The sequence below is a fragment of the Hippopotamus amphibius genome, chromosome 10 (assembly GCF_030028045.1).
Source record: "Hippopotamus amphibius kiboko isolate mHipAmp2 chromosome 10, mHipAmp2.hap2, whole genome shotgun sequence".
Taxonomy (NCBI): domain Eukaryota; kingdom Metazoa; phylum Chordata; class Mammalia; order Artiodactyla; family Hippopotamidae; genus Hippopotamus; species Hippopotamus amphibius.
In genome coordinates this window covers 115,577,389-115,589,262 of record NC_080195.1, presented here as the reverse complement: position 1 = coordinate 115,589,262, position 11,874 = coordinate 115,577,389, and the positions used below count along the sequence as shown (strand labels likewise).

At 54.3% G+C, this 11,874-nt stretch overlaps 1 protein-coding gene across 7 annotated transcripts in view; it reads right to left on the bottom strand.

Annotated features, from left to right (window-relative positions):
- Window positions 1–1,284: 1,284 nt before the first annotated feature.
- AGPAT3 (1-acylglycerol-3-phosphate O-acyltransferase 3) overlaps window positions 1,285–11,874 on the bottom strand; it is a 91,429-nt gene continuing 80,839 nt past the window's right edge. For all 7 annotated transcript variants that reach the window (XM_057696173.1, XM_057696170.1, XM_057696176.1 and 4 more), the window contains 3 exons: window positions 7,840–7,915; window positions 2,164–2,362; window positions 1,285–1,536 (listed from right to left, as the gene is read on the bottom strand). In XM_057696173.1, coding sequence (XP_057552156.1) covers window positions 1,448–1,536; window positions 2,164–2,362; window positions 7,840–7,915 — 364 coding nt within the window. In that variant the 3' untranslated portion in view covers window positions 1,285–1,447. The remainder of the gene's footprint in view (window positions 1,537–2,163; window positions 2,363–7,839; window positions 7,916–11,874) is intronic.

Sequence of the window (11,874 nt, the reverse complement as noted above, 5' to 3'; positions counted from 1 at the left end):
TCCCTGCCTCTTTCTTCCATTTTCCCCCCTAGAAGATTCAACCTGCCTCTATTGTGAATGCTGGTTACAGTGTATCAGAGATAACAACCGTTACTTTTCTTTCCCTTGCTGAAAAAGATGAAGGGAGCGTGACTTGAAAAAAGCAAGTTGACAGTTGACGCAGGAAGTCCGGCGCAGGCGGGGGACGGTGGAGTGACGTGGCGGAGCGGGGAGTGCGGGGCTCCGGGGCCGGGAGCGGGGAGGGGCGCCCCGGTCCGCACCCTGCCCAGCAGCCTCCAGCCCGGCCAGGCCAGCGGCCAGGCGTGCACAAAACACCTCCCAGTGAGGAAGAAACGGCTCCCACGAGCGCAGCAGGCTGGAGCGGATGCGGTCAGGACACGCGGGACACCCCGGGCGCAGGGAGGAGCCAACGCAGGCCGGCGTTGCCCCCCACTCCCCGGACTCGTGCACCTGCTGGGAAGGGGGCGGCGGGGCAGCGGAGGGCTCGCCACGTCTAGTTTCCATCAGGGCGTTGAGCGCATCCACAGGTCAGCTGTGAAAATAAAATCTCTAAAAGCTCCGTGTTAACAGTCTCCAACCACCTTGAGAAGACAGGGCGATGGCGACACCGCCTTTTCAGAAGCACCCGACCGTCGGGGCTCCGGCCTGCTGGGGGGGGGGGGCCGCCCTGCGCCGGCGGGGAGACCGGGTCTGCTGGGCGCCGGCAGCCAGGGCGTCAGAGGGGCTGGGCTCCAGGCACGGGGCGCGCATCTCAGCGCGTTCTCGCGCTCCACTCGCGGGAAAACCCACTTAAGAGGGTTCCAGGCAGGCTTCGGGACGAAGCGCGGCGGCGCCCCGGAAACGACCAGGGGGCGTGTCCCGCCGCCAGCCCCGCCCAGTGTGCTTATCGCCGAGGGGGCGTCCCCAGGACCCCCCCACCCCGCCCGCCCGGAAGCGAGGCGCCAGCACGTCGGCACCAGCAGGTGCCCTGGGGGCCCGGGGACCCGGGCACGTCGTTCCCAGGGGGACCGGGGAAGAGCGTTTGCAGGGATGCAGGGGAAGAGGCGAGGCGCAGGGGGAAACTCCCAAGATAACTGATAAAACCAAAAACGGGACCTAAGGGTGAGAAGAGAAAGCATCCGGAGCCCCCTCTGGCGGGCAGAGCTCTTGGGAGACAGAGGGGTGAGACCCGTTATCCTGGGAGCGACCTCCCCCCAGAGCAGGCGCCCGGCCGCTCAGCCGGCCGCGGAGGCGCAGGTGCGAGGCTGGCGTCCGTCTCCATCTGCAGGCCTTCGGACTGCTTGGCTCTTGGCTCAAGTTTTATTGGTCAGTATTAGTCACCAGTTAATAAGAAAAATAGTTTCTAAGTGTCTTTTTCTCCCCCCCGCTCTGTGTGTTGTTGTTCTGTTTTTAATTGAGTTAACTGGATACCACCGTCAGGTTATGTGTGTTCAATCACAGCCATTAATTATTCCTTTTTCTTAAATTCTTGGTTTCCATAGCTGGAGCCTTTCTCTATTTCAGTCACTCCTATTAGTCTGCGGACTCCAAAGGAAGCTTTAAAACAGGAAAAAGGTTGAGGTTAGACAAACCGCTTTGCCATCAGACTGGAAAAACCGTTATGGGGGGCCCAACCTTCGGCCTCGATGTCCCTGGGCCGGCCCTCTCCCCTCCTCCCTCCTCCCTGCACCCACCAGTCAGCCTGTCCGTGGACAGCAGATGGCTCTGCTCCTGCAGCCAGCAGGCAAGGCGCGGGCCCGTTGGGGGTGCAGCTCTCAGCCAGGGCTGAGGGTCACAGTGCCCAGCCAGGTGCCCGATAGGCTGGGTGCCCAGCAGTGCACTCCAGAGTGCAGAGCACTCAAAGTGTCCTGGGGACCTCAGCCCACCACACCAGCCCACGCCCCTAACTGCCCGAGTGCAAACTGAGCGGCCTAGGGGCCCCCCATACAGCTCTCAGCACAAGACACCAGGCAGGCGGATGGCCGGCCAGCTTTCTGGAGAGATGGCCCTGGAATCTGGCTGTGGCCTTCACGGCCCTGTGGCTCAGTGGCCAGAGCCGCTCTCTGAGGCCAGCAAGGCTCAGGCTGGATCCCGGCTGCCAGGTGACCGCCTCCAGGCCTGGGTGCCCTGGCCGGCACACGCAAGACTCCAGCCTCAAGCTGCGCCATCGTTCCCGTCCTTTACCTGCCCCGACAAACCCCAGGAACGCCAGGATCAGGAGGGGCGATCCACTGGCAAAGACGCCCAGGACGAAACTGAAGAGAGGCGACAGCAGGAGCGTGGCCCAGAAGAGGAAGTTCAGCAGTGTCCACGGCCGTCGGGCAGGTTTGAACTGCTCCCCAGGGAACACGCCCTTTTGGTTATACGTCTCCTGCAGCGCATCCTGAAACAGTCACCGGCAAAGTGCTGCTGTTATAACCCCACAATGAAAACGGACTCAACCTGTAAATAAAGTGGACGGACCACACAGGCCGCGGGTGGGAGATGCAGCTGGCATGACCTTCGTGGAGAACCTCGGTGGCCTGAACCAAAAGCTTGAAAAATACAAACCCTTCGACAGGGCACGTTTCCTAGGAAAATTATCAGCCAGTGTCTGGCACACAACACGCACCTCCAACACCCAGGACTGCGGTGTTGGCCGGGCCCCTCCCTGTCTCCCGTGACGTCTCCAGGGCGAGGGTGGGGGCCACCACCAGCTGGGAGCCCAGTGGCCTGGCATCACATCACCCCCTGCTAGCTGCGTCCGTCACCCACGGAAAGCTGCGCAGCCTCTCCTTCCTCCGTGTCCCAGCGGCTAATGACGGGAGGACAGAGGAGCAGGTGGGGACGTCAGAGCATTTTCAACGGGGAAACGCGACACACGCTGAACACCGAGCACCGGCTGCCTGAGAAACTGCGATGCTGACACAGATTTCCCTGCAGCCACACACATCACGTGCTAACAAGGAGAAACACGCACGGCAGTTTAAGTTTTCCGAAAGAAGTTCAGTGCCATGTAATTCCATTTAAATAAAAATACGTACGACTGTATATGTGTCTGGGACTGAGTCTGGAAAGATGCACATCTACCGGACTTTAATTACCTGGGGGGAGTGAATCTCACCTGTCTTCATTTTTTTTTTCTATTCTATTTTCTGCATTTAGCTTTCTACAGCTGTGCTTTGTATTACATAAAAACAGGGCAGGGGCTTATTCAACACCCAGCCTCACAGCCTATTCAACTCGTGTTCAGGCACCAGCGGCCCTGCCAACCCAGGCCCCACGCAGTCAGGAGCCGCTGCGCCTCTTGCGCCCCTGGGCACCCCTCCAGGCAACCGCACGAGCCCCTCCCCTGCGAGGCTCCAGAACATCTTCAGCCCGTTTGTTTGGCGGGCTCAGCTCTGACCATCCGCCCCTGTGCGGACGGCCGGCTTTCCTCTCCCCGCCCGCAGCCCCTGTCGGGAGGGAAGCAGGGTGCCCTGGGGCTCTCGGCGAGCTCACAGCTCAGGTGCACCGGGCCTGGAGGCCACGCAGAAACAAGAAGGCAGGCCCTCGCCCCGCAGAAGAGTCCCCTGTGATCACAGGTTTACACCACGTTTGTGACAGGCCTTTCGATCACCTGAACGGAACACACACACACAGGTGACCCTGACGCAGGTGCTCACGCAGAGTCTCCCCCCCGGCCGCCTCCCTGCGGGGCGGGCCTCCGGGCAGCGGGGGGAGCCTCTGTCCTGCCCTGACCTGTCTGCAATCCCACACACACCCAAAGGCTTCCCGCACAGCTGTCACCGCACCCCCAGCAGCAGACAGCACCCTGCCCCGCAGGCCTGCTCCTGCTTCCCCGTTTCTCCAGACGCCCTGATGTCAGCCCCGGCTCCGGGAGGGCACAGAGCAGGGTCCGGAGGCCAGTCCGGCCACCTGCAGCCGGCCGCTCAGCTCTGGGGGCGGGGTCCCCTCCCCTGCTGGCAGCTGCAGGTGAGGGGACGACCCCCCGCTCTTCTGGGGACGGCCCTGCCGCACACACTGCTGCTCCTGTCACTCAACTACCACGTCCTTTCTCCTGACCTGACTCCGTGCCTGATCCGTCTCCTCTGTCTGCTTTCTAACCTCTGTTGAACCTGCTTATGCTGGAACTTTAGAGAACCTGAAACCATCGAAGCCATCAACATCTCCAGCCCCCGTCACCGTTGCCAGTCCCTCCCTCTCTCTGTCCCTCGGGGACGCCAGGCCCTCCGTCACCACAGGCCCGCTTCCTTCACCAACCCCAGCCCCGGCGTGGTCAGAGCAGCAGGCGTGGGGGAGCGTGGGGGTCGGGGGCAGAGGCTGGGAGACCTGGGGACAGTTCCAGCCCGGTCACCCACAGGATAGTCACCTCCTCCTCAGGACCTTAGTTCCCACATCTGCAAGATGGGGAAACCGTCTGGAATGACCTTCAAGGCCCTTTGGCAACACTGAGGTCTGTTTCCCTGTTACGACTGGAGCTCACCGCTACGTGACCAGAGGCGTCAGTGTCTCCGGAAGCGCATGCGTTACCGCAGGACCAAAGCCCCCAGTTTGGTTGCTTCAGGGTCTGTGTCTTCCCTGGCAGGGGGCGATGCGGCCGAAGGCAGGGCAGACCCCCTACCCACAAGATGGGGAGAAAGGGCGTCTCGTGCTTGGCTGGGGATGTAATGGGCAGGCTTTATGAAGCACAACTTAGAGACATTTCACAAGGGACCAGAGCGTTAACATCTGGCAGAAACTCTCCCACACAGGCCCAGCTGTGTAGGGAACAGCAGAAAGCTCGTAAGTGGTTCATACAAGTTCACAGGCGGGAAGACGACTAACCCAAGTGGGGCATCATCACAGGGGAGCACACACGGTGGACGCAGCATCTAAAGGCGTGAATTAAATCCATGTCATCACTGACAGATTTAAAAAACAGTGGTCACTAAAAACAGGAAAAATGGGAGAACACGACACGCAACACGGTCCCTGATGCAAATCACAGTATAAGTGACGCGAAAAGCGATTGAAAAGTACACGTTTCAATATTATGGAAAAACACAGCAAATAAGAGAAAATACCCAAATAAATCAGTTATGTCAAAACCTGTCACTTGCTGCATTTGCATTTGATTGGTTGAGGAAGGAACCCTCAGAGATGAAGACAGGCCTGTGGTCCCAAGCCCCCGAGTCATGGCGCTCCAGCGGGTGGTCTCCCTCCCCAGGCAGGGCTTCCACCTGCACTCCTGTGTGTGCGCACCTCTACGGGGATGCACGGCACGGCGCCTGCGCTTTGTGGGTCTCTGCCATACGCCTGCTGCAATCTCCTGTTTTACACCTACTTTCTCAAGATTCACTTAGGTTGATAATACGCAGTTCATTCATTTTAAGTGAATCACAGCAAATGAATACACATACATAGTGTATTTATTTCCTAATAATGCACTTTTAGGTTATGTCTCATTTCCTGCTAAATAAATACTGTTGTTTGCAAATGTCACCCTTTGTGAGAGTTTCAAACCTTTTAAAAAATATTTATTTGGCTGCAGTGAGTCTTAGTTGCGGCACACAGGATCTTTGTTGTGGTGTGTGGGCTTCTCTCTAGTTGTGGCACACAGGCTCCAGAGCACGTGGGCTCAGTAGCTGTGGCGCGGGGGCTCAGTAGTTGCGACATGGGGCTCAGTTGCCTCACAGCATGTGGGATCTTAGTTCCCCGACCAGGGATGGAACACAACCACGCCCCCTGCATTGGAAGGCGGACTCTTAACCACGGGACCACAGGGAAGTCCCTTCAAACTTCTAAAACTTGACCCTGATCCAGAGATGCGTGCTCCTTTGAAACCACGTGCATACGACATCTTTCTGCCCATCCGCCACTGTGATGCATACATGCTGTATTCCCTTTTATTTAGGATTCTTTCTTCTGGAGAGAGTTTTATTGTTCTTGGAAATCACACGTTTTTCCAAGTTTTCAGATGTAGTAATATAAAGCTGCTGCAGTGTTCTCATAGTATTTTCACTCCCTGCTGTTTGGCTGTGTCACCTTCTCATTCTCATTAATGCCAGCACCTTTTTAATTGGTCAGTCTTGCCCCAGGCTTTCTATTTTACTAATATTTTTTAAAGAAAGGTTTTTGGGGCAGTAGATTCACTCTTTCATAGCTTTTCTTTCTGCTTAAGTAATTCATGCTATTTTTACTATTTTCTTTGGTCCCTCTCTGGGTTTACTCTATGTTGTGTATGTTTGTATAACGTATGTGCACATGTATGTGTGTACATACATTCTTCTTCTCTATCCTATTTCAGACTTGGGTTTCCTGAGACTGATGAAACCCATGCTCATCACTTCTAGAAGCTTTATGGTTGTCTCTGACAAACTGCTCCTCAACGTTCTTCCTGCCTTCTCCTCTGGACTTTCTAATTGTTACATTCTGGGCCTCCCTTTATCCTCTGGATTGTTTAACCTTCCTTTTATGTTTTCATTTCTGTGCTGCACTCTGGGTAATGTCCTCAGAACCTTCCAGCTTGCTAAGTCTCTCCTCAGCTGTATCTAATCTGCTACCTACTCTGTTAACTAAGATTTTACTGTTGGTTACTAGATTTCTCATGCCTATGCATTTTACTTGGTTTTCCTCAAATCTGTCTCATTTTTTAGTAGGTCTTGTTCGTTTTCAATCCCTTCCTTTTTGCTTAATCGTTTCAAACACACTGATCTGAGTCTCTGCCTGGTAGTTCCATCAGCTGGAGTTTCGTGAGGGTGCAGTTTTTCTGTTTGTCTGTCATACTTGCCCAACATGGATTTTGGTTACAAGTGCATCTCCAGCAGAATTTTACTGAATTTTACATCTCAGGCAGCTTAGATTTAGTGTCATGTTCTCCTAGTTTTACATGTGCTTCTCTCAGGGACTCTAGAGAGATTCACCTACAACCACTTTTTTATGCTGATATCTTGACTTTGTTCTCTTGAACTATGTTAGTATACCTTCAGTCCCCACACCTGTTTGAGGACAATGCTGTGATTATGAATTACCAGGGAGATGTGTGGAGACCAGAGGGGAAAGGTGAGCTTCCAAGTCACTTCCTGTGCTGGCAAGTACATCTTCCAGTTTAACCACGGAGGGCAAAACTCCCAGAAGGTCCCAGCTTCATTAGGGTCTTCAGTTACAACTCCCAGCCCTGAGTGAGGTCAAATCCTTGTCCCCTGTTTCCAGGTAGGCGTTGAAACTCAAGACTTCAGGTTGGGTGACAGCAAACTCCAGGAGCTTCCACTTCAGCCTTCCCACCTGGATTTCAGCCCCACCTCCTCTTCTGCTCCCTAGAGATTTCCCTTACGTTCTTCAGTGCGTGTCAATGCCCTTAAAAGGATATGCATTTTATACTAGAAGGATTTTCTGATTATCCAAGCCTCCCCTATTGCTGAAGATGAGAACCTAGTGTCCTGCATGCTTGTGTGTATAAAATAAACCGGAGGGTCAGGGCTGAGGCGTGTTGGGGGGATGGAGGAGGGTCTGGGGGGGGTCGTCATAAGAAGCCTGTCTCGTCATCTATAGCGTGCCTCTTACGTATCAAATCATACATGTACACCTACACACATATATGTTATATATCTGCAATTTCTTTTACATGAAAAAAATGAAACAAACGTGATCAAGTGTTACCAGCAGTGGTTATACAAGCACTATGACATCCATCACACTTTTCTCTAGTTTGTTAATTTCTCAAGTTAGGAAAAATGAACAACAGAAAAGGACTGGAAAGGATCTGAGAGCGGCACAGCACTCCTGCCTCCAGGGGAAGCCAACATGCTACCTGTCTGCCCTGTTTGCTGCCCTGTGAAACCTCTCCATGTGACCCCGAGGGGAGGGCACAGGCGGGCACGGAGAGCTGAGCGCCTTTACCTTCTCCTGGTACAGTTTATGAAGCCACTGAGCTGCTTCCTTTTCATCCAGCGGGATCTCTTCCAGAGGAAATCTCCTGTTTTATTAAGAAGATTGAAAGCAAAGTGAATTACCAGATGACATCAAGCTGGAAAGGGGAAGAAATAAATCATTATGCCTCAGGGTAACTCGTCATCCCTGCCTTTTCTATTCAAATCTGACTCTCAATTTCTAAAAACACATAAACATCAAGCCTTGCACGGGGACCCCCAAGAGCCGCTAGCTGAGCAGATCGCACCCCCAGCTGCAGTGGGAAGGCTGACTACTAATTAAGCAGTTTTGTTCTTTCTTAATAGTTCGTTCTTTGGAAGTGACCATGCCTGAGTGTCTTTCATGAGGCAAAGAAGAGTTCGTGCTTCACAAACGAAATCTATTTGCTTCAAATATGAAAAGTGGTAGAGCTTTTGAAACTTTAATCTCAACTCACAAACGGCTGACTTCAGCGGCGACACTAACTTCTGTTTAAACCTCATCACCAGCTGCGTTACAGCCCCGCGAGGGCCGCCGTCTGTCTGCCTGGTAAGACAAACGGGGCAAGGACCCCTTTCTACGGCAGCTGTGGTACCTCAGGATCGCCAGCAGGGGCCGCCGGGCGCACACGTGACAAGGGACTGCGGTCACCCCGGTGGCCGGGCGGCCACCTCGGAGGACCTCGTGAGAGAAGAGACAGGAGAAATGTCCACGGCCGGAGGCAAATCTCCGTGTTTGAAGCAACCCCGACCTCTGTGCCTCTAAAAGTGGAGAGCTTCGGTTTTCATGGGTTGTGGCCATCCCCCTTTACCACACTCGACGGGACACCTGGGAAGTTCAGCAAGCACGCGCACACCAGGCACCCCAGGGAAGCGGGCCGCGTGTCACGCAGCCTCTGGGGGACTGCGCTGTGTGCTCAGAGGAGAGAAGAAGGCTTGGAACCGCCTAGTAAACAAAGCGGTTTAACTCTCTGGACCCGACAGGTGCTGGGGTCCCCGGGAGTCCCCAGACCACACCGTGAGAAGCAGTGCTCCAAGGATTTGCCACAGGTACCATCCCAGGAAGGAAAGGAAGTTGGAAGGGTTCTGTCTACAAAGAGATGACGGCCAAAAGTGTCAGACTCACGTGACTGTTCTCCCCTGATTTCACACGGACCACACACAGGCTCTGTTCTGTGTCTATTACACGCAGAATGAAACATATAAGAACTTTAAATGATGAGATAAAACATAAACACAAACGTGCACTAGCCACCGGAGTCCACGCAAGCCACTCTGAGGACGCTGGTCCCGCTGCCAGCATGGACACAGGAGCGCCTCGAGCCACCGTCCCCAATCAAGTCACCGTCCCCAAGGCCCTGGCCATGCGCAGTCACAGACCCCTGGAGAAATGAGGCAAAACTCCACTGGGTCACGGGAACCTTGTCTTGTTTGATTACAGGTATGTTTTGGACTTAATGGATTATTGCTTTTACTCACAACACCCAAACAATAGGTAATACAAAACAATAAGTTCAAATTTTTAGAAATTCTAAGAATATACCTATCATGATGTGATTGGGTGAAACACAGCCTCACATTTTCTGCAACAACGGGGAAAATTAGCAGATTTAAGCACCAGTCCTCTCCAGCCGGAGCTGAGCGTCCACGTGGCAGGGTGGTGCAACTTGGAGGGTGGCGTGAGCCCTGGGCTAGAGCTGGACCGGGCGGGCTCCCCGGCTCTGCCTCCTGCCAGCTCTGCCTCCTGCCAGCTCTCACCTTGGGCAGCTGAGACAGCTGGAGCCCCTCACCACCCAGGGACAAGAGCAGGATCGGCCTCTGAGGGCTCCCGTGAAGGTGACCGGGACCGGCCAGGGCCGCAGAACAATCACCCATTCCCTGCTGGCCACCAGGGGTCCCCCCTGGCCAGGGGTTTTAGAGAGCTAAGTGCAAGGGTCCTGGGCTCTCCCTCGACCCCAGGATGGAATAAGAGACCCTACTGCGACTTTGAGCTGGTCCTCTGCAAATGTCAGAAGGGAAAAACCACCCAGCTTCCTGCTTATCTTCGCAAAATTATTCCTGGAAACTTCCTACGCTGGGGCAGGAGAACGGGGTGTATTTTTTAAAAACTTGTAGTGGCTCAAGCTCTCAAGACGAACATGAAGAGGGCCGGTCAGAGCCTCCTTGGGTCAGACTGACCAGGATGGACACCGCGTCGGTGGTGGTCTGTGGCAGACACGGGGCTGACACAGAGACGGGGCTGCATGAGTTAAACACACAGGAACGTCCTGCCTTTCTGGGTGCATCTGCGTGAGACAGGATGATGTTCAGGTTCAACCTGGATGATCCACATAGACTGGAAGTCCTGCATGGAATTAGACCTGGGCCTGGAATCAGGCTGGAAAACTGCTTGATTAAAAGAGTGGCCCCCAGACTGTGCTTTAAGGTGAAAAGACTTTTGGGTGGATTACCTTCTCTTCACGAGGCAGAGAAACGTGGCGCATCAGAGCGTGGCAGTGAGACACGGCCGCCCTCCCGGCACAACTCCAGTCCCTAACCTTCACCTTTTACTTTTTTTAAAGGATTTTATTGAGAAATAATTGACATACAAAAACTGCATATATTTAAGGTATACAACTTGATATACTTTTTCTTATTAGTAATGTATACATGGCCTTGATCTTGTGTTACAGACACAGAGCCTGCTCTCCCAGGGGAGCCTCAGGCTCTGCCAGTGGCCCTGGACGTCTGGACATTTCACCAAGACCAGGAGTCACTTGGGATGGAACCCAAAAGGGATTCTGTTCCCCTCTGACCCTGAGATCCCTGCCCCTCTGGGCCAAAGCCACCAGGGCCAGCAAAAAGTCACTCTATAAGCAGTGCAGCATCAGGCCGGAAGGTTCCATGGGAGAGAGAGCCCGCACTGCTCAGCTCAGAGAGATCTGGGTTTCTATCCGGGGTGAAAGGTCAGCACTGTATGTGTGTGGGGGCGGAAGGGGACGGAGCCAGCTGCATGGGCTTCCAAGGAGGTGGCGGAGAGGGTGCAGGTCGCCCTGAGGCAGGAGACAGATGGGCCCCCAGGGCAAACGGTTGGAGTTACCTCCCTGTGGACTGACATTCCAGGATGGTTGGGAGAGCAGGCTGGGCCCTGCTCAGATAGAAGATAAGAGACCACATGTTCATCATTCTTGAAGTCAGGAGACCTCCCTCAACTACACACGCACAGTCTCTCCTTGGAGGTCAAAAGGGGAGCGATGCCAAATGGCCAAACCTACCCATAGGCCTCTTCAGTGGAATCCATCTTGGCTAAGAAATGCACACACACACATGGGAAAATCCTGAGATACACCCAATATGGACTCTGAACCAGGCAAATAAAAGTGATTGGTCAAAGAAAACATGGAAGAAATGCCCCATAAAAGTGACTCAAGCTGCCACGAGGGCGCGACTCTCTCTCTGAGCCCGCTCGTGTGTCTATCCACACGTACACTTTTTTCCTAATAAATACTTCACTTGTTTCACTGCTTTCCTTCTCTGCGGGAATGCCTTTCTGCAAAGCCGCAGGGCCAGGGCCTTGTCACTGACCACTGATCTAAGGGCTAGGATTCAGCGCTCTCACCACCTTGCCTTGACCTCACTCAGTCACTAGTCAGGAACTGAAACCCTGCTTCAAGCCACTGCAGGCCAAGGCCACCAGAGATCAGCCCCTCCCATCCTGGCCCAACGAACTGGAGAGAAGGACGGTCACTTTGTCATTTCCCTTTCTCTGCTCCCAGAGTGGCACCTGCAGCACAGCCCGCCCGCTGGAGGCCTGGGGAGATGGCAGGGGGCTTCTCCCTACTTCAGGCCCCAGGGCAGGGCTTGGGATGGGTGTCCTGGGAGCTCCCCACCACACTGAGCATGTTTCTGCCTCTGCAGCAGTGAAACTTTCAGAAACTCCCTTCTCTCTCATCCCGCTACCCTCCTGCTCCGCATTTAGCAGACATGCAGTTAAGTGCTCACTGTGCAGACTAACGGGAATAGTTTCTGAACCTGGGGGCATCTTAAG